This window comes from Phodopus roborovskii, unplaced genomic scaffold (assembly GCF_943737965.1).
Source record: "Phodopus roborovskii unplaced genomic scaffold, PHOROB, whole genome shotgun sequence".
NCBI lineage: Eukaryota > Metazoa > Chordata > Mammalia > Rodentia > Cricetidae > Phodopus > Phodopus roborovskii.
Window position 1 is genome coordinate 7,009,786 of NW_026126407.1, and position 21,127 is coordinate 7,030,912.

Genomic DNA, 21,127 nt, shown 5'->3' on the forward strand with positions numbered 1-21,127 from the left:
GGTAAGTTCCTGGGTGTGTACCCCCTGTTTATTTTCAACTGCATCCCCCAACACACACACACAGTGTTCCTGTTTTTCTGTTTTCATTGTTGCTAAATCACAGCTGACATTTTCCTGGCCTGGGACTGAGCTCTGGGTCTCCAGTCATTCCTTATAGGAAATGAGAATGGGGAAGTCAGGGGAAACAGACTTTTCCAAGAGAGGTTGGCATGGGAGGGGCAGGGAACCTCTGGGACTGCTCTGACACTGATGATCGGGCACCTTCTCTTTTCTCCCTCAGCTTCCCCCGCCCAGGAAAGGCCTATAAAGCTTCCTTCCTCTGGGAAGCACATCTATCCAGGGCAGGCTCATCCCAGTGGTCACACAATGGCTCTTATCAGTCTCGGAGCCAGGCACAGAGACCCAGCACACACCAAGTCTCACATATTTCCTGTTTCCACCCAACGGGTCAGGGGTGGGCCCAGAACAGCCATATCCTGCCTGGGGCCTGAGAGGGAGCAATCCCCTTCCTTTTTCCGCCTCTCAATCACAGCTGAACTCACCCTTTTCGGTTCAGGAGGGACCCTGCACTGGGACACCAGGGCAGTGTTTCTAAGTGTAGGAAGGGTAGAGGGGATTTGTGGGAAACTGTGGGGACCCCTGGGCCCTAGAGCCAGCCCCAGGCTTCATGAATCAGAAGAGCAATGCTATTGGTGTTTTTGAAGGGTTTGGGGTTTTGACAATGGTTCTCTCAGTGACTTGTCAACAGGTATACCATTTGTGTTTTCTAGATAACAGACTCCTGTGGGTAAGATAGGGTAGGATGGATCACAGATGGCAGGTCCAGCCTCTAAGCCCCACACCTAAATCCTGGTCTTCACCCCCATCAAAGGAGCCACATACAAGTGTAAAAGCCACATTTATAATTATCCCTCAGTGTAACAACTCACACAGAACAGACGGCCAGGGCTCACTAGAAGCCTAGTGGGGGGGTTAATTCTTAACATGCAGTGGCTCTCAAAATAGAATACCTAGAGTAACTGGAGTGACTCTAAGGTCACAAGATGGACGTGAGAGTTATAGGACAAGACTCCCTGAGGTCTTCTCTTGGGAGAAGGGGTGTTGAATCAATATTGGCAGAAGGCAATCAGCAGGAATAAGGACAGGCTATATCTACATGCCACCTGCAGAATGCTGAGGCCTCTTGATGCTAGGTCCTTCAACATGACTTGAGCTCAATTCCTCTGCTGCTTCCCATCTAGGTCTCAGCAGGGCCCAGAGTGTTTTGTCAATGACTCATGATAGGAGTAGCAGCAGATGGCCTTGATCTAAAGGACCACCCAAGAGGAATGTGGACATAGCTCCTTCAAGGCCTGTCAACCCTTTGTAAAGGGTAGGTTGGCAACATGGGGCCTAACTTACCAGCAGAAACTAACCTGGGTCTATACCATTTGCTCTGCTTAGGCACTAGAACTTCCTGATCAGAGTCCACGTTATAGAGTGAGATAGATATACAGTCTACATTGTCATAGTGCTTGAGCTGCAGACAGGGATCTCAGAGCCTCCACTCATTCCCATGGGGACAATTATGAGACACCAAGACTTCTGGAACCCAGTGCAGTTTGTGCCACCCAATTTATGGGGCCTGTACAAGTGTGAACATCTCCCCCTTCCCAGGCAGCTCAGGGCCCAGGATGGCGTGATAGGAATGCAGGCCTGTGCCAAATGGGGCATGTGCCTGGCACAACTACTTGGGTATGAGAGTATTGGAGGGGGGTGTTAAAGAAAATGGCATGCAAGTTAGTGGTCTTTTCCATATGCAGTGGACTGTCCCAAGTCTTCACCACTGACACACTACTTTGTTGCAATCACATCTCAGTAACAAAAACCTGTATTAAACGGCCAGTTCATCTGGCTTGGAGAGAGCAGAAGAGTCTGGCTGAGCTCCCCTGGGAGGTGGGGAGAGCTGGAGAATACTCAGCAGCCTCCTCGGGCCAGGCCAGACCCAGTGCTCCTGGAAGTGCCGAGGCACAGCTGGCTTCCAGCTCTAGCCTCCGCCCTGGATTCAGTCACTCCCATGGGGGCTCAGATCTGTGGTTCAGGATCACACAGTGCATCATCCCTCAAAAAGAAGCGAAGCGGGATCTGCGGGGGTAAAACAGGTGGCAGGAGGGGTTAGCAGGTCTTACCTACTTTCCCAATGCTCCCACCACCCAACAGATACAGCCCCACAGGCATGAGGTGCCTCACAGGTCTGTTGCTTCAAAGCACTAACAATGGGCCCAAGTCCTTCAAAGTAACCTCCCTCCTCTCCCACCAGCACACTTACCTTGAAGGGTTGACTTATCCCTACTACAGAGTGCAGATTGTTGCTATAATAACAGAGAAGAAACTGATCCTCGGTCTCAGGGACATCACTGATGTTGATGTATACCTGGGGCGACAGGAATAGTGTCTGTCAGCTCTAGGGCCCTGGGCCCTTCTCAGTATAGTGGTAAATTATCCAACACTTCCTTCCGGAAGACAAGAATATACAGTCAAGTCTGCATGTTGGAGATGTACCTGGTTTGGGTTGTTGCCATAGGAGACTTGGTTGTCGCCAACCCAGGCATAGGACACGTAGTCATTAATGTGGCGCATCCCTACCTGTGAGCAGAGATCAGGCAGTCAGTCAGTGGTTGAGGAGGGCATGAGAGCTAGAGAACATCCTAAGGAGAAGGTGGCCTTACTGCTGGGGCTGGCCATTGCATTGTCTTCCCTTCCCTGGCAGGCCCTAAATTGGTAAGGCTCTCTGGGGTGAACAAGGGTAAAACTCTTCAGTGGTCTCTGGTCAGATCCTGTGATCCCCAACGATGGACAAGGGGGAGGGGGGACGATGGACTCCCTGCCATACTTGCCACATCACCTTGTATAGTCCAATCCAGTCCCAGGGGCTGCTGAGGAACTCTGGGTTAGAGGCATAGCTGATCAACATGTCGTTCTCCATGGTCCACAGGCATTCAGGCATTATAGTAATCAGTGGGACAGACATCAGTGGATTCAGCTAAACACAGGGGTGGGAGGTAGGCTGAGATCCTTACTGTGTACTTCCAGAGTGGTGGGGGCAACAGGGACACCCAGAGCAGTGGGCATAGAACTTTGCTAGGCTACTCTATCTGACCCTAGCTGACCAGCAGGAGAGAGAGGGCCAGAGGGCTTTGTCAGAGGGAGAGCTTGCCCTGTCAAGGAATAGGGTCTAGAACCAGGTAGACAGCCCAGAGCCCAGAGCCCAGAACTGAGAGTGAGTGTGAATGTGAAGAGGCAACTGCTTTAAGAGATGTCAGTTTTGTGGGGAGATGCTGTGGCGAGAACAGCTGTAAACGTGTGGAAGGGCCAGGGTTGAAGCTGAGGCGAGCAGAGTTAAACGTGGCCAATACTGCTTTGTTATTAGGTGGCAAGATATAAAGGATGGAGAGAGCTCCCTCTGCAACTTGATCTAGATATAATTAGGACCAATAAAAGGAAGGTCCACTTCACATAGGTAATAAGCATGATGGAACTCATTAACCTCAAGGGAGAGTCCCAGGAGGAAACAGAAGCCTATTCACAGAGGGCCTGGACTTGTTTTTGACAGAAGGAACCATCAACAGCTCCTCAAAACACTGGGAGACCTGACCGGAGAGAAAAGGCAATCATGTCTTCCTACAGGTGTCCCCTGCAGATTGCCTGATGTCACAGCTAGGCTCTAGAGGATCTGCTGGTGTGGCCCAGCAAAGCTACCCCTGTGCCGGGGGAAGCCCAGAAGTTCACCTCCAAGTTGAAGGTCCCAGTGACAGGCTTATGGTCACTGATGCTGTACATCATGTGGCTGATGTAGCTCTTTAGTGTCAGCAAGAAGTAGGAGGTTGGCAGACTGGAGACCAAGGGGCTGGCCTGTGGCTGCCGCTTCAACCTCCACAGGATGCGATCAGTCCATGCAGGCTTGCGTTTTTTCTCACTTAGTGTAGAAAAAAGAATGGAAATAAAAGGAGTTGACAAGACATATGCCTTGACATGAAAGAAATGTGCCTCCATGTGCCTGTTTCGGGTCTACCAGCAGTCTAGGGCTTCTGAGCTAGAACTGATGGAAGCACAGTGGCGGGTGGAAACAGCAGGAATCAACCAAAGATCTTCTGCCTAAACCCACATTTTTATGAATTAAACTCTGATTTAAGAACAGTCTATTCCAGGCACTTCGAAATTAAAAAAAAAAAAAAAAAAAAAAAAAAAAAGGCAGAAAAGACGCTAGGTTGGGTTTTGAAGTTGTAAAGACTCACACACGAATCTGGGGAATGCTTACCACAGTGGTTAGTATGGTTACCACTCACTCACCCTTTATAGTAGGGAGACTGAGTCTTAGAATGGGAGTAACTTTCCCAAAGAGTTACTAAGTGGTGCATCCAGGACTCAAGGCCAAGCAAGCAGCATGACCACAGAGCACATGTTCTGAACCACCAAGCTAACCCTCTTAGGCTCCAGCTTCCTCATCTGCAAAATGGAGATGAGAACAGTTGTTACCTCATAGGGCTGCTAAGATGACTAGATGAGCTGAATTGCATCTAGAGCAACATTCGACACGAAATAGGCTCTCTGTAGAACGCAGTCACTGTGGTTAGACAGAGTCTCTGGAATCTAGGCTGGCCTCAAACTTTCAGTAAAGGTGGGGATGACTTTGAACTCATCCTCCTGCCTTCATCAGTGCCCGGAGCACAGGTGTGTTCCATGCTCACGTTTATGTGGTGCGAGCCATCCAACTTAGGCCTTCTGTACATTCTAGGCAAGCACCCCACCAACTGAACTACATTCCAAGCTCCCACTGTGATACTTTGTTAACAAAAGTCAGCAGAAAGTGCTTGACATACAAACATGAGGGTCTGAATCCCAATCTTTGTAAAATTCAAAACCATGTAAGTGAGGTATGGCAGCACACATCTGTAAACCCAATGTTAAGGAGGGTGGGGGCGGCAGACTGCTGGGGTTCACCAGCCAGCCAGTATAACTGAATGTGAGCTTCAGATCAGTAATCGACCCTGTTTCAAACAACAAGATGGGAGCCAGGTGTGGTGTACACCTTTAATCCTAGCTCTTAGGAGGCAGAGGCAAGTAAATTTCTGTGAGTTCTGCCAGCCTGGTCTTTATAATGAGTTCTAAGACAGCCAGGGCTATGGAAAGAGACCCATCTTAAAAAAAACAAAATGCCAGAGAGTAAAAGTATTTGCAACCAAACCTTATCACCCCAGTTTGACCCTCAGAACCCACAGGGTAGAAGGCAATAGTGGGAACCAATTCTCAGAAGCTATCCTGTTTGCCATTGCACGTGTACCCCCCCCACTAAAAATGTAAAAAAAAAAGTTAACGTTTTTAAAAGGTAAAAAACAAAACAAACAAACAAAAACAACAAAGAAGACAGCAGACACAGACATCTAACCTACACACATTCATATTCATTCTCTCTCTCCAAAAAGTCAACCCAAAGTGTCATCAGGCTTGGTGGCTCACACCTATAATCCTGGCACTCAGCTAGCTAAGGCAGGAGGATCACTTTGACTCTGAGGTCAGCCTAGGCTACATAAATGTCCAAGCCAGTGTAGACTAAGAGTGAGTTCCTGTTTCAAGGGGGAGGTGGGGACTGGAGGGATGGCTCAGCAGTTAAGAGCAGTGGCTGTCCTTTCAGGGGACCTGGGTTCAATTCCCAGCACCCATGTGGTTGGTTACAATCACTCATAACTCCAATTCCAGGAGCTCTGATGCCCTCTTTTGATGTCTGTAAACACTAGGTGTGAATGTAGAGCACAGATACAGGGAGGAAAAACACACATAAAATAAAAAAATTAATAAACTGAACTTTTAAAAAAGGTATAGGGTGATGAAGACCCTGAACATTTAATGCTGGCCTTTGGCTTCCACAGACGCATGCATGGGCAATGGGCAAATGCACCCGCATATGTGTACACAAACACAAAAGCCCATGAGCAACAGCAACAACAACAACAAACCCCCCCCCCAAAAAATGTTTTCTAGTTATGGGTGGGCCGGGTGGCCCACACCTTTAGTTCCGGCACCGGGGAGGCAGAGGCAGGTGGATTTCTGAATATGTGATCAGCATGGTCTACAGAGTGAGTTTTAGGATAGCAAGGACTACAGAGAGAAACCCTGACTTGTAAAACAAAAACAAAAAAAGGCTTCTTTTCTCTAGTGACAGAAGTAAGTAGTTAGGCGAACATCTGACCCCATCCAGCTCCATTAGCAGCTACTGGGTCGGTCATTCATTAAACTTATCTTTCAGATAGGGACAAGACAGTCAGGGCCTGTGATGGCGAAGGGCCTGTGATGGCGAAGGGCCTGCAAAGGGGGAAAGCTGCTACTTCTGCAATTCTCTCCTTCAGCAGAGGATCCCTCCCCCACAGTAGCAAAACCTCATCTGATAATTCTCTACCAGAAATCTTAAGTGGCTTAGCCTGTAAGAGCTTGCAGCAAAGCCCGAAGACCTGAGTTCATTCCCAGAACCAATGGTGGAAAGAGAAAACCAATCCCTCAAAGTTGCCCTCTGAGCTCCAGGTATGCTCAGGAGAACACAAACATGCTCCCCCTCACAACAATAACATCTTTAGAGGTTTTCACTAACACAAGTCCTCGAGCAGGTTTTCAGAGGATCAGAAGTCTGACTACCCACCCTGACTCATCTCCCACTATGTGTGCGGATGCACTCTACACTCCCAGCTTAGCTCTGCTGTCTAGAATACCCTTCACCAGGGAGAGGCCCAATCCCAGTACTTCATCATAAAGCTGCCTGTAACACAGGATTTCTGCTTCCAAAGCATTTAATGCCAGTACTTTCACAATATTCTACCTTGTAACTGTGTTTCCCAGCTAGAGTATCAGTTAACTTATAGCCTCTGGGTCCAGGCCTTGCATACAGATTCTGGCCCTGGACAGTCATCAGCCTCCTAACTACAAAACCACATACTCAGCTTCTCTCCTCAAAAATGTCTATCCAGAGATAGGCGTGGCAGCACACACCCACATTTGAGAGGCAGGGGAAGGCAGAATGACTTGTCTCTGAAGTTCAAGGCCAGTTTGGACTACATAATGAAGATGCTATCTCAAAAACACAAACAAGAAGGGTTTGATGGCTCACATCTGTAACTCCATCATTTGAGACATGGGGGCAGGATTATAAATTCAAAATCAGTCTCAACGATAAAGTAAGTTTGAGGTTAGCCTGGGCTATGTGTGACTCTGTCTGAAGAACACTTGTCACCAGGCCTAAAGTTTGATCCCTGAGTCTATATAGTGGAGGAGAACCAACTTCTGAAAGTTGTTCCTTAATTCCCATGTGTGTACACACACAATAAATCAATGTAAGAAAAAAATTAAAGCAAGCTAGGCAGTGGTGGTGCACGCCTTTAATCCCAGCACTCAGGAGGCAGAGGCAGGTGGATCTCCATGAGTTTGAGGCCAACCTGGTCTACAGAGCTAGTTCCAGGACAGCTAGGGCTGTTACACAGACAAACCCTCTCTGGAAAAAAAAAATTAAAAATAAAACACAATGAGAAAAACGTCTCCAGTTTTAAGGTACAGTCCCTGTGTCCCACTCACTCTGAAACAGTTTGTCTCCTGCTTTCTTCAGTCCCACTGTTACTAAATACATCCAATGCACTCTTGCCACTTAAGTAGCAGCACATCTTTCAACATGTGAGGGTGGTACCATGGGGAACTCAACTATGGAAACACAGGCCAGCTGGAGGAAGGTTCTGGTCTGCTAACCCAGAGAGCTATGCCCTCAAGCAAGTGACATCACCTCTCTAGCTCAGTTTCTTGAACTTTAAGATGGGGTGATAACAGCACTTGCTTCAAAGAAGTTGAGGCGTCAAGGAGTGGCCAAGAAGTGGAAACTCTGGCTAAACTACCTTCTGCTTCTCAGTTCCAGTTCCTAAGGTTGCCTCCAGACTTTTTTTTTTTTTTTTTCCCTTTGGAGACAGGGTTTCTCTATGGCTTTGGAGGCTGTCCTGGAACTGGCTCTGTAGACCAAGCTGGCCTCAAACTCACAGAGAACTGCCTGCCTCTGCCTCCAGACTCTTACTCCTCTGGCTTTTTGTTCAGAGTCAGGGTCTTAACTATGGACCCCTGCATAGCCTGAAAGTCACTATGTGGACCAGGATAGGCTCAAACTCACAGAGATCCCCCTGCCTTTGCCTCCCCAGTGCTGGGATGACTGGAAAACCACCTTGTCAATCTTTGCTTGGTCATTATTAACATGAGGTGCCAAGCAAGACTTACACCATCATAAAAGCCAAACAAATGCACTTCTTCTTCAATGCACAGCTTCTCCCCAACTCTCTGAGATGATTAAGAATTCAGACTTTGATGGACGTTGGTGGTGCAGGTCTTTAATCCCAGCACTCAGGAGGCAGAGACAGGTGGATCTCTGTGAGTTTGAGGCCAGCCTGGTCTACAGAGCTAGTTCCAGAACAAGCTCAAAGCAATACAGAAAAACCCTATCTCGAAAAATAAGAGAAAGAAAGAAAGGAAGGGAGGAAGGAAAGAAGGAAGGAAGGAAGGAAGGAAGAAAGGAAGGAAGAAAGGAAGGAAGGAAAAGAAAAAAGAATTCAGACCTCACCAAGTGGTGGTGGCACATGCCTTTACTCCCAGCACTGGGAAGGCAGAGGCAGGCAGATGGATGCCTGTGAGTTTGAGGTCAGTCTGGTCTACAGAGCTAGTTCCAGGACAGTCAAAGCTGTTATACAGAGAAATCCTGTCTCAACAAACAAACAAACAAACAAAAGAATCCAGACCTGGGGCTGGAGAGATGGCTCAGCGGTTAAGAGAACTGGCTGCTCTTCCAGAGCACCCTGGTTCAGTTCCCAGAACCTATATAGCTGCTCACAAATGTTTCTAACTCCAGTTCCAGAGGATCCAATGCTCCCTCTCAGTCAGTCCTTCTTCCTATCTTTGACATCTATATTGTTCATCTTTTCTACTAGGATTTACCATATGTCAAGCAAGTAAGATAAAGAAGCAGGGTCAGGCAGGCAGGTACAATGGTGCATGCTTTTAATCCTAACAGAGGCAGGTGGATCTCTGTGAGTTCAAGGACACCTGGACTACATAATAAGTTCCAGGACAACAGGAACCATACAGTGACACCCTATCTCAAAACAAAATAAAAACAAAAATCAACCAACCAGACCAAACAGTCAACAAGATTATTTTTGCAGCCTGGATAGAACCCAGGGCATGCAGTAGATAACTATCACTGGGCCACACACCCAGTACCTTGGGCTTGTTTGATAAACCAGACAGGAAACAAAAGGCAAATGAATATGCCATTGTATCTATTCTTCAAGATCTCCATTACTCATCATTTGAAGTGGATCCTTAATGTGTATTACTCACTGTGACATCTATACAATGAGCCTTTTAAAAAGGATTTATTCATTTTTATTTCATGTGTGTGGGTGTTACTGCATGTATTTTTATGTACCACATGTATGCAGTGCTCACAGATGCTCTGGAACTGGAGTAACAGACAGTTGTGAGGGACCATATTGGTGCTGGGAACTGAACCTGGGTCCTCTCCAAGTGTAACAAGTTCTGTGAGCCTCTGAGCCATCTCTCCAGTCCCCATGATCCTGTCTTACAAGTCACTTTTTTCTAAAGCTGGGAGAGGCTACTCCATCCTGGTGAAGCAGGACACTTGCCCAGATCTGCTGACTACAAAGTTTATGTGCCTTCACTTCTTTCGGGCCCTTCCCTTCAGAGAAGCCAGAACTGTCCTACAGTGGAGATCAACCTCACTAAGGCTTTCTGGCTGGATGGTTTGAATATAACTGTTTTTCAAATAAATGAAGAAGGTGTCTTCACTTTCAGAAAACTAATGCCACAAGACTCTGCAAAACTCTCTAAAAGCAAAACAAAACCAAAAAACATACCAACCACAGAACCAGTCTACTGACCCTACAGTAGCTGTGGCACATGACACTCTGGATCAGTTTCTTCTATGTACAAAAGCACATTCACTCCAGCTCCCTATGGACAGCTTTTAAGTACCTCTCTGAACTCTAGAGCACAGTAACTGGTCATGCACTTAATGTGTCTGTGACAGTCTTAACTAGCTTTGATCATAATACCCTCTGCTCCATGCTCATTCTATAACCCACAATGGTTACTGTAACTGCACCTGGTGCAATCCCTGACTCTAACAGGATTTCCCGCCCTGCTCTCAGCTCCTCCACCCTCCCCTGTAATGGAGCTGACTTCGTTTCTCATTACATCTTGGCTCAGGAACACTGCATGGCAGATGAAAGCTGCATTCCATGCTCTGCACACAAATCATTCATAGTCACTTTGTAGAGCTAGACAGACACATAAATCACCTAGTCACTTAGGACAGCTATGCAGGCCAGGGTCTTGTTCCCACAAGGTGCTTCTCATCAGTGCTGCTGATGGATTAGAGGGCCTGTCCCTCTTCTCTACCAACATTGCTGCCTCCTTCAGTAGACAGTCTCCTAGGGACTGAGGTGTATATAGCTCAAAGGCAGAATACTTGTCTAGTATGTGTGGGGCTCTGGGTTCAACCCCTCACTGCAAAAACAAACCAACCCACTTCTCCTTGACAAGTGTAATTGGCCCCTCCTGTCTTAGCTGCCAGCTAAGTTCCTTTGGTACTTCTTCAAGTTCTAGAAACATACTGGCTGACTCTTAGCAAAGCTAATTGTGACTATTTGGCTCTCCCTGCCTTTGGTGGGTCCCTCTGCTAGTATTGCTTCAATACCCTTCTCAGGCTCCTGATTCAAACATATGCTTGCAGCTGAGGACAACAGTGTGAGCGTCAGCCCATGTGTACCTCCTCTGTATTGTTCTCTGGGAACTTCACTTTTTCCTGCTTTGCTTTTCTTTAGGTGGATGGTTTTGTTGTTGTTGTTTGTCTGTTTTTATTTAATTTATTCCATGTGCATTGGTGTTTTGCCTGCATGCATGTACATCTATGTGAGGGTGTTGGACCCCCTTCAAACTGCCATGTGGGTGCTGGGAGTTGAACCTGGGTCTTCTTGAAGAGAAGCCAGTGCTCCTAACCACTGAGCCAGCTTTGAGTGGTTTTTTTTTTTTTTTTTTTTTTTTAAAGATGGGATTCACTAAGCCCTGGCTGGCTTTGAACTTGCTAGGGTGGTTTAGCTTGCACCTCACAAGTGCAAATATTATAACTGTGCAAAACCACAACTGATTTTCCACTCCTTTTCATCTTCTCATGCAGTATTTGACCCGCTCAGGGAACTTAATGTGAATAACTATCTTAGGTAACCCTTTTGTACCCCTGAATGGGGACTAGAGGGCCCTGGAAAGTAGAGGTAAGTGTTCCCAGAATGTGTTGGTGCCTTCCCTCCTAAGTTAAGGCTGCCTCTGCTCTTGCTTATACCCTTCTCCTTCAATAACTTTCTACTCTATACTCCACTCTTGCTAACATCAGCCTTCCCTTCCACTCTCAGACCAATCTGGGAAGCTCCCAAAGCCAGTGCCTCAGGGAAGGGGAGGAGGTTCCAATCCCGAGAGCAGATGGATGGATCTGTTCCTGCTTCCCTGATACCTCCATTCCGTAGCACACCCCAACCTCCACCCTGCTCCCAGAGCTGGCTGGCACACTGAGACCGCCAGAGCCCCCGAGGCGCTGGTTCCCTCCTCACCTGGTGTCATAGTTGTTGGAGTGCCTATCAAACTTGTAGGTGGGTGGGAAGAGCAGGGGGCCTTCCTGGAACTCCCGGAGCAGTGGGTCACGTCTCTTGGCAATGCTGAGCTGTAGATAAAGACACAGTCCCCATCTTCTCACAGTCCTGATGCAATAGGTCAGCACCACTCTCTTTTTCTCCCTGCTTTAGCAGTCCCCATATCTTCTGAAAATGTGACTTTATAGGTTCAGCAGAAGCAGGTGTTTGCCATTTTCTCTATCTACCCTTCCTCTGTGGAGAGCAGACCTTGAGACCTTGATTTCCAACTGTCTGGGGGGTCACTAGAGGGACAGTGCCAGAGGACGTACAAAAGCCAAGGCCCTAACAGGGCCTATTATCTTCCAGAGGTAACCAGGCTAGGGACAGGAGAGGCAGCAGGGATATAAGTAAGCTAATGTGTTATAAGGCCTGTGCTGGCCAACGCTCACCTGGATCTCCCTCTCTGCCTTGGTTTTAGGGGGATGCTAGGATTTCACACTAGCTTAGACTTGCTGGAACTCGTGTAGGCAAGGTGGTACCAAAATCACAACAATTCTCTTGCCTTAGTCTCCTGAGTGCTGAGATTACAGGTGTGAGCTGCCAATGCCCAGCCTGGCTCCCTATTCTTGATCATGTCAATGGTTTTTCTAGGTAAAGATCAGTACTGACAGTATGGATGCCCCACCTCCTCTTCCCATCCAGAAAGAAAGTAGAACAGACCCCAGACAATGAGAATTCTCTGAACATTTCACAGTCCTCCATGACAGTTTAAACCCCCCCTCCTGTCTCACACACAGACACACAGACACACACACACACACCCAGACCTCTGCTTACTTCACACACACACACACACACACACACACACACACACAGACCTCTGTTCACTTGATACCTGATCCTTCTCCCACAGCTCTCTGTAGTACCGCTTTGTTATACTCTCCTGAACAAAGAGCAACCCAAAGTCCTCAATGCGAAAGTTCATGTCTCCAAACCACAGAATGAGGCTTCAGGAAAAAAAGGAGGGCAGCCTGAGGGTTTGTGATGAGGTCAGTGAAGAGGCACGCCTGTTGAGCCTAAGGGCTTCTGGGGAGGAAAAAGCTGAGGGGAAGGTGAGAAGCTAGATTCTAGGACATTAGCAGATGAAGGGTAGGACATGCATGGGTTCAACATGACAGCCCTTGGTGCCCATGCTATTATTTAAGTTATGGGATTTGCCCAGATAAGCACATAGCAGATACAGGGCAGGCTCTAGCCCTCTGCTCCCCAACTGGCCATCTGGACAAGTTAAGAAACAGCCCCCATGGTGAACTCAAAAACCACAAGGGTCTTGACCCAGGATGTTTACAAGTGTCCAGGGTTTCTAGGAAGGACAAAGAGGCCAGAGGAAGGTAGACATCAGGCAGGCAAAGCTGGGTGGTGCAGCAGATGGGACATCAGGAAGGGGTGGGGAGGGGCTGGGAGATGGAACACTACTGACAGGCAGCAAACTAGACTCAGCAGTCAATGCTAGCCTGGGCTGGCATGGGGGAGGGCAGGGGTGACAGTTTGCAGCTTCAGGCTCACTCATGGTCCAGGATGTTGGGAATATCATATCCTTCAAAAGTCTGACTCTCCAAGATTCGGTCAAAGTGCTCCAGCCGCTGATCATTGTTGGACATATGGGGAGGCAGGTGGCAGTTGACGATGCTGACATAGTAGCCATACAACTTCAAGCAGATGTTGACTCCTCCTTTGTTCCCCTGGTAGGACAGGTGGGAAGGAGGGTGGGGAGAGACTCTGGATTGATACACACCCCTCTTTCACCATCCTAGGTCTGAGGGGAGGCAGGCTTATCTCCCCCAGGATCTCAGCAACAGACACCCAGCTTCCCAGCTAATTTTTTCATGCACAAAGCCCAATACCACAATCTAGGATGTCAGGAATATCCAGGCCCTCCTGGATGTGGCAGGGTTTGGGGTGGGGTCTGGGTACTAGGCTACACAGAATACCCAGTCTCAGTTCATTTCCCCTGTTTGGTTTAGCTTCAAAGCATCCAGTCCTTGTCAGCTCAAGTCTCAGACAAGAGCTCAGTCCTTACCCAGTACCCGTAGAGGCCAGTAGGGGTGGATTTTGTAGAGATGATCTGGATGAAGGGCAAATGCTGATACTTGGCAAAGACCAGTAAGAGAAGCCCCTGCATACGTACTTGGGAGATCTGCAGCAGAGGGCAAAGATTACCCATTAAATTGCAAAGGTCAATTGTATCCCTTCTAAGCCCAACCAGGGACTTTTAAAAGAATTTGGAACCACATGTAAAGCCCTGCCCAAGAGTTCCTGGAGCCCCGTTTGAGTCTGAATTTCAACCTTTTCCTTTTTTCTCTCAGCTGCCCAACAGTGCATTCTGGAAGCTACAGTTTCAGTTTCTGATTATGGTTCTGCAGATGGAGGAAAGAGAAGAGGCTTCGAGGGTAGCTTGCCACGAGAAAGGCACTACTCTTCCAGCCCAGGCTATGCACAGCCAGGTATTCCTCATGCATGCTGTCCTAAGACCCTCTGTATACCCTCCCAATCTCTCAGCCTCTCTTCTCATGGATGAAACAGGAATAATACCATGCCATATGTACTGTGAAGATATTACTTTTTGGCTCAGCAGTATTTGAGAGTCTATATCTGTATTTAGGTGATCAGGATGGAGGTTATCAGGTGTGCTGCTCTGTTAATTTCCACCCTATTTTTTTGGGACAGGGGTTCCTCTTTGAACCTAGAGGTTGGCCCAATGATATGGCCAAGCCTGGCTTTGCATGTGGGCTGGTCTTGCTACCTGGAACTGACAGTCCTCCTGCAAGACCTCTTGAGTTCTGGGATTACAGGTATGTGGCCCCATACCCATTTTTGCTTAGATTTTTTTTTTTTTTTTTGATACAGGGTCTCTCTGTGTTGCCCTGGCTGTCCTGGAACTTGCTCTGTAGATCAGGCTGGCCTCAAACTCAGAGATCTGCCTGCCTCTCTGCCTCTCCTGCCTCTCAAGTGCCAGGGTTAAAGGTGTGTGCAACCACCACCCAGAGGCTTAGGGATACTTAAATACACTCAAGGACAAGCAAGAAACTTCTAGAGTGCTATTCTGAATCTTGAATTGACTGATAGCAACTCACATACAAAAATCCATTGATGCTACACACCTACTGTGCCCATCCACTTTGCTTCCCTTTATCCTCCATGATGTTGAGATCAATTTCAGAGCCCTATGCATACTGGTTAAGCATATGAATATGAATACTTTTCTATGCATGCCCTAGCTTACCATGAAAACGGTGTGTGTGTGTGTGTGTTATATATGTATAACTAGATAGTTAGGCATGACTACATATGTTTAACCCTAGCACTTAAGAAGAGGAGGCAGGAGGATCAGGAGTTTAAGGTTAGTATGGGAAGGTCTGGAAAGATGGCTCAGCGGTTAAGGCCATCGACTGTTCTTCCAGTGGACTTGAGTTCAATTCCCAGCACTCACATGGCAGCTCACAACTGTCTGTAACTTCAAGATCTGACACCCTCACACAGACATTTATATAGGCAAACACCAATACACGCATGTGCACACACAGGAAATTATGGGAAACAAGAGACACAGCTGCAAAAACTAAATAATAACTTCAGACTCTGTGGTTGAATGCTGGTGAAGGCAATGCACACAGGAAGGAACTGGATACTGAGGACAGGCTCCAGAGCTGGTTGGGGAAAGTACCTGATACACACGGAGAACCTTTAAGCTTTTCCCAGCTGTCAGGAACCACTGTCCCTGGCTAGCTGATGTAGGACTGAGATTCTAGGAGGCAGGGGAACTAGGAAGACTGTTTTTGGGCTTGCCAAAGAGCCTACTATTGGTAGCTACAGAGGTGGGGTGGGAAAAGTCAGGGCTGGACTGTCTACAGCCATCACTCCAGTAGCTGTTTCCGGAGCATGAGGTGCAAAGGCCAAGGAGGAAATCTCCGGGTGGAGAACTATACTGGGGCCTTCCAGGAATTATGAAACTTGATCCCATAGTACAGGAACAGCCCTAACACAGTAGAAGAGTCAAAGAAGGGGGAACCCCAAACTTAGTACTGAGTCTGAGTCCTCTGAGGCTACTACAAATGTATATACTAACCTACTCTCTTAAGGTTTTCTGTTTTTTGGGGTTTTTTTGTTTTTTGGTTTTTTTTTGGGGGGGGGTAACAGGAATTGAATCTCTGACCTAGCATAAATGCTTTAACCCAAGTTTTCTACTTCTCGCCATTCACAACTATCAATGACAACAGAAGCCTGGACAGGACTATATTATGAGGGACCAAATAAATCCCAGGATTGGGTCAGAAACCAAGAAACTGATAAGATTAAGGAGAAGATTTGCATTTCATTTAATCCTAACTAACAGCAGGTTTGGGCCATTGGGCTCCAACACAAAGACTAGTCCACTTTGTGAGCAACCAGCAGGAAGCTGGGGGTGGGGGTGGGGGCGGAGATAGGAGGGAGTGAGGGCAGGACCTGTTGAGACTGGGAGAATGGGTGGGGTTGTAAGGAAAAGCCAGAGCCTTCCAGGGAAAGTTCCAGTGGGAAGAGACTAAGTAGGAGGAGCTAAAGGTACAGGTAGGAGGCACTAGTCTGGGAGAGCAAAGAGCACCTCCAGCTCTCAACACACAGCTGTAAATTCCCACATGGGACTGGCTGTATATAGGGGTCTCCAGTCCAGCTTGGCCATGGGAAGGAGGGTGCCTGCTTTCAGTTCTAGACCTTAGGCTAGCTCTCAATTATAGGAGGCCACATGAGTAGAATGGGTGGTGTTGCGTCCCTGCCACAAGCTGAGCTAATTTCCTTGGCCCCATTCCACCCTACCAATCCCTTGCCAATTGGTCAAGGCTTGAGGAGGGATGAAGTGTTGGGAAGAAATAAGTACTGAAAGAGGAGGTTTCTCCCTCCATGAGTAAATAGCCAAATCTAGAAGAGGCTTCTCAGTTTGTTTGGGATGGGGTGGGGGTGGGGGGGGTCAAGGGTTCTGGAGCTGGCCTTAGGAGGACTAAACCATGTAGTCTCCTTGTCAGAGGTCCACATAGCTCTACTCCTGCATCCCTAGACAAACTAGGTAAGAGAATTAGTACTGAAGAGTAAAATGCATCCTAGAAAGGGAAAGGAGAGAATCTGAGTATTTCCAAGCAGCTGTGAACTGGGTACTCTGAATGGGTGCTTGTGTATTCATTGTGGGTTTAACTGGTCCCTCAGACTAAGAACTACATTCCACTACACCTGTCTTCTCTTCTCCTAACATCAGGGTCTGTGAAGATATTCATGTCCCCTGTGGCATCAGCAGGTTAGCCTGGAGATTACCTGTCAGTCTTAGCATACACCAGTATGGCAGTAAAATGTGACAGTTTAGAACACAAGTTCAGAAGTTTGAAAGTTCTGGATACAGATCCCAGAGAGCCTATGTGATTTCTGAGCCTTGGGTTTATCTGTGAAGTATTTCAATGACAAGAAATTGTAAAACAACACACATCAAGAGCTTATTAGCTTATTTACAATGTCTAGCACTGAGTGAGCACTCCATGAATTGTAGCAAGTACTACACTCAGAGATTTCATGCTGGGCAGTAAGTAGAGACTGGAGGGCAGGACAGTAGTAGGCACCAAGATGTTAATAAGCCCTATTGCATTTCCACTAGGAATTCTCACAAGGTGATAGATATCTAGGTGTGAAACTAACCCCTGGACTGGACTCATAGCTCAGACCAAGCTACCCTGGAAGAGCACAAGGCAGGCAGGAGTCCCAGGGGATCCAAGTGCAGTGTGAAGTTTGAATCTTTTAATGAATGGGAAAGAGCATAAGTGGAAGAAAGAGGAACACACCAGACAAGTAATTGGGAGTCAGTGATAGTGACATACATTCCTCCATTGCTCATGAACTTTTAACTTACCTTGACAAAGTTCAGAGGGGAAAGCGTATTCATGAAGAAACTGGTCCATGGGTCTTCAAAAGCAGTATCAGAAAGAAGGCTTATGATTCCAGAATTCATTTCCTGCAAACTGACCATTCCAAGTTAGGCGCATCCCTGGGCCTGGAGGATACTGCTTTTCCCATAGACATATGGTACTGTCTTCATCAGACTTTCAGACCTGGGTTCTGATAACCAAGATTTCTCCCTTCCCTAGCTATGTGGCTGTTTATCTCCAATCATGACCATTACTGACCCAAGACAAGACACATGAGGCTTAACTCAGTGAGGATGAAATCTCCTCACCTTCAGACTCCAAATGAAGGGAGGATGGGTTACATCAGCCCTCAACAAAGATGGAAGACCAAAGGGCCCTTTGGATACCTACCCAATGATATATATGTCCAGATTCAGGTTTTGGTTATTCAGTTGAAGTAGGTCACTGAGGTCCACAGTGGGGGCTGCTGAGGCCACATTCCATGTCACAACATGTATACTGTGGAAAAGACATTAAATGAAGTCAACAGAGAACAGAGGCTAAGGAATGGGCAGGAACCTGGGCCTATTAATGGCTTCCACTACAGTGATCATGGGAAATGTGTCTGTACGTTTGTTAGTCTTGTTTTTGAGACTGAGTCTCATTATGCAGCCCTGGCTGGCCTCCAACTCCTTATGTAGATCAGGCTTGTCTGGAGCTTATGGGGATCAGACTTCTGCCTTCTAAGTTTTGGGATCAAAGTTGTGTACCACCAGCTTGTTTCTGCATCTTGTGGTGGGAAAAGAGGGAAAGGAGCAATGGACTATAAAGACTTCATCTTCCCTTTCATCTCCTGAATCAGGAATCTCTCCCCTTGAACTGACTCTTCCACACAGGTTCACAGCTGCCCATACCCCAGCAGCACCTGACACATCCAGCTGCCAAAGGGAATGCAGAAGGAGTTTTGCAAAGAAAAGGAACAAATGATGAGTTGGGTTGCTAGGAATTTGTTAACCCATTAGCCTTTCCAGCTATCTACACCTCATCGATCCTCTACGGTTCAGGCAGCAACTTTGTACTCCCTCTCCTCAACCCATGGGTTCCTAAGAGCAACAAGAAGATATGAGAGGTTAACTGTACTTGATCACAGGTCTCAGGGCTGCAAGAACAGAAATTTCAGAAAATAACAAAATAAACAGCACATGCCCTTCCACACGCCTACTTTAAAGATCCCTGGAACTCGACAAAGTCTTCATGGTGCCTAAGTATAAATTTCTAAGTAACAGGATTTTAAATATCTCAACAGTCTACTGTCTATTGGGAAACATAAGTTGGGGAATAACATTCCAATCTCGGCTCACTACAAGTCCCAGAGTATCAGGAGAAATAGCAGCTCTCAAACACCATGACATCCCATCAGAAGTTCAGGAAGGCAAAGACTTGTAGAGCCCTTGAGTGAGTATACTGCTCCAAGAAGCCCTCACTGTTCCCAGGACAGAGCAAGCTCAAGACTCTACAGAGATGAAGCCTGTGAGTTCCAGGAAGCCTGAAAGGAAAGGGCAGGCTGTTCTGAAACATCTCCTGTCCACCAGACCCTGTTCTTAGAGATACATATTCTAAGAAGCATGACTTGTAAAACACATTTCTTGGCTAGCTTAAAGCAACTTCCTGCCTCTCCCTATGAATATAAACAAAATAATACAAAAACTACCTTCTCAGGCTCTCTGAGGGACTGTTAGTTGATCTGTTTACAGTCTCCCCCTGCTGTCCAACAGAGGATTAAGACAGGTAACTCGTTTACTCAATGACTTCTTTTATTCTCAGGCACTTTAAGTGGATAAAGAATAAAAATCGGGATTTGTCATCCCTGTTCTCGGTTTTGATGATTAGCAGCCATTCCATGCACCATGATTTATGCTCAATTGGACGATTAGCGGTGTTCCTCGTGATTAAAGAGCAAGCATGAGACCAGGCTCCACTTCTCTAAAGGATCTTATCTAAATCTGATTTCGGATTTGTAGAGATCATAACCGGATCAAGAAGACCCCATGACGTACTGCTGATGCAAAGTAGGAACAAAAATCCTATTCTACAGCCGAAGGGACGAATGTCTTAGACACTTAGTAGTCTGTCTGTATCAAAAATCAATGGGACACTTGCCTGGGAAGCATCCGCAATGACCAACTAAGCAGCCCAAGTTTAAGACGGGCATCAGGTCTAACAGCCCATTCAATACTGGCCTGGCAGAGTCTGGGGGCAACCATGTAGGCCTGTCCTCTTGATCCCACTGTTTTTCGTGCCCAGCCCCACAAATCAGACTGGATCGAAGACAGCAAACCGTCAGTAACCGACCGGCCTACAAATGCGTCCTCACCCGAGTACATAGGCTTTCGGTGCGCTCGGCCTCCGTAGGCTCGCAGCCGACATCATTCCCACGCCGTGACCCAGTAGACTTGTGTCTCCGCGCTCCAGCCAGTGTGGGGCGGAGCAGCCCTTGGTGGCCAGTATCAGCTGCACTGATCCCTCTGGATTGTTTTTCTTCCGGATTCTGACTCTGCGTTTCGGCTTCCGTAGGAGGCGGATCGTGAGCGCTCAGGAGTGTGGGGTGCGGTCGGAGAAACAGAGGCGGGACTCTACAGCAGAGCGAAACGCCCAGAGGCGGAGCGGAGAGGGGCTCCGAGATTAAGAGAGGCGTGTCATCCGCCCCCGCTACCACACCGCCTTTACCGACGTGCGAGTGGGCGGCGGCATGGCCGCCTGGGCCCCCGCGCTACCAGCCTGCCTTGCGCGAGGGCGCAGGCGGGAGGAGCGTTGCGGGCGGAAATTGCTGTGGCGCGCGCCCTCGGGCTGGCTCGCGACCGTCACGCAGAGCGCGGGGTGTGTCCAGCCGCTTGGCCCTCCTCACCCAGCACCGTTCATTGGCACTCTCATAGGGGTCACAGAGCACTTGCGTTCTTTTAAGTGACTCGCTGATCATTGGTTTTATTTCCCCAAAGCAGTCTCGCTGTTATGTTTTGGAGATTGTTATGCAGACCAAGCCGACCTCCCACCTCAGAGTCGAGATTACATGAGTGCAACACTATGCCAACCTCGAACCTAGTTTTGCTGAATACAAAGCACATTCTCGGGTTCCCGGACTCAGAAAATGAAAAACAAGTCGTGGCTCCTATTTGGTGTGTATTTATTCGACTGATCATGATTATTTACTTTGCCGGACTCACTTCGATTTATTTTTTGGTCTTTGATTCTTAATTCCTTGAAGGCAGAGGCATTGTTTTCCGAGTTGTTTTATCATGAGATTCACACACAGGCAAGTCTCGTTTAAAGATCCTGCTTTTGGCCGGGCATTGGTGGCACATGCCTTTCATCCCAGCATTTGGGAGGCAGAGGGCAGCCTGGTCTACAGAGCTAGTTCCAAGAGAGGTTCCAAAACAATTCAGAAAAACCCTGTCTCGAAAAACCAATAAATAAATAAAAATTCTGCTTTTTAATACCACATGGTGGGTC

The 21,127-nt window shown here is 47.5% G+C and overlaps 1 protein-coding gene across 1 annotated transcript; it reads right to left on the reverse strand.

The window, feature by feature from the left end:
* Positions 1-881: 881 nt before the first annotated feature.
* On the reverse strand, positions 882-20,300 carry Inpp5k (inositol polyphosphate-5-phosphatase K). Its single transcript, XM_051180043.1, has 12 exons — positions 19,995-20,300; positions 18,032-18,139; positions 17,626-17,734; positions 13,780-13,896; positions 13,266-13,441; positions 12,595-12,706; positions 11,679-11,788; positions 3,769-3,955; positions 2,885-3,022; positions 2,542-2,625; positions 2,309-2,413; positions 882-2,124 (listed from the first exon to the last, which is right to left on the reverse strand). Exons 1-12 carry the CDS (start codon positions 20,048-20,050, stop codon positions 2,065-2,067), a joined length of 1,362 nt encoding a protein of 453 aa, XP_051036000.1. The 5' UTR covers positions 20,051-20,300; the 3' UTR covers positions 882-2,064.
* Between the last annotated feature and the right edge of the window lie 827 nt (positions 20,301-21,127).

Bases quoted from the DNA above. Each gene is read 5' to 3' on its own strand.
- Inpp5k (XM_051180043.1), bottom strand. From the start codon at position 20,050: ATGATGTCGGCTGCGAGCCTACGGAGGCCGAGCGCACCGAAAGCCTAT. The intron at 13,442-13,779 runs GTAAGGACTGAG...CTGTCCTACCAG, and splicing joins CTGGCCTCTACGGGTACTGG to GGGAACAAAGGAGGAGTCAA. The intron at 2,125-2,308 runs GTAAGTGTGCTG...TTACCCCCGCAG, and splicing joins GGATAAGTCAACCCTTCAAG to ATCCCGCTTCGCTTCTTTTT.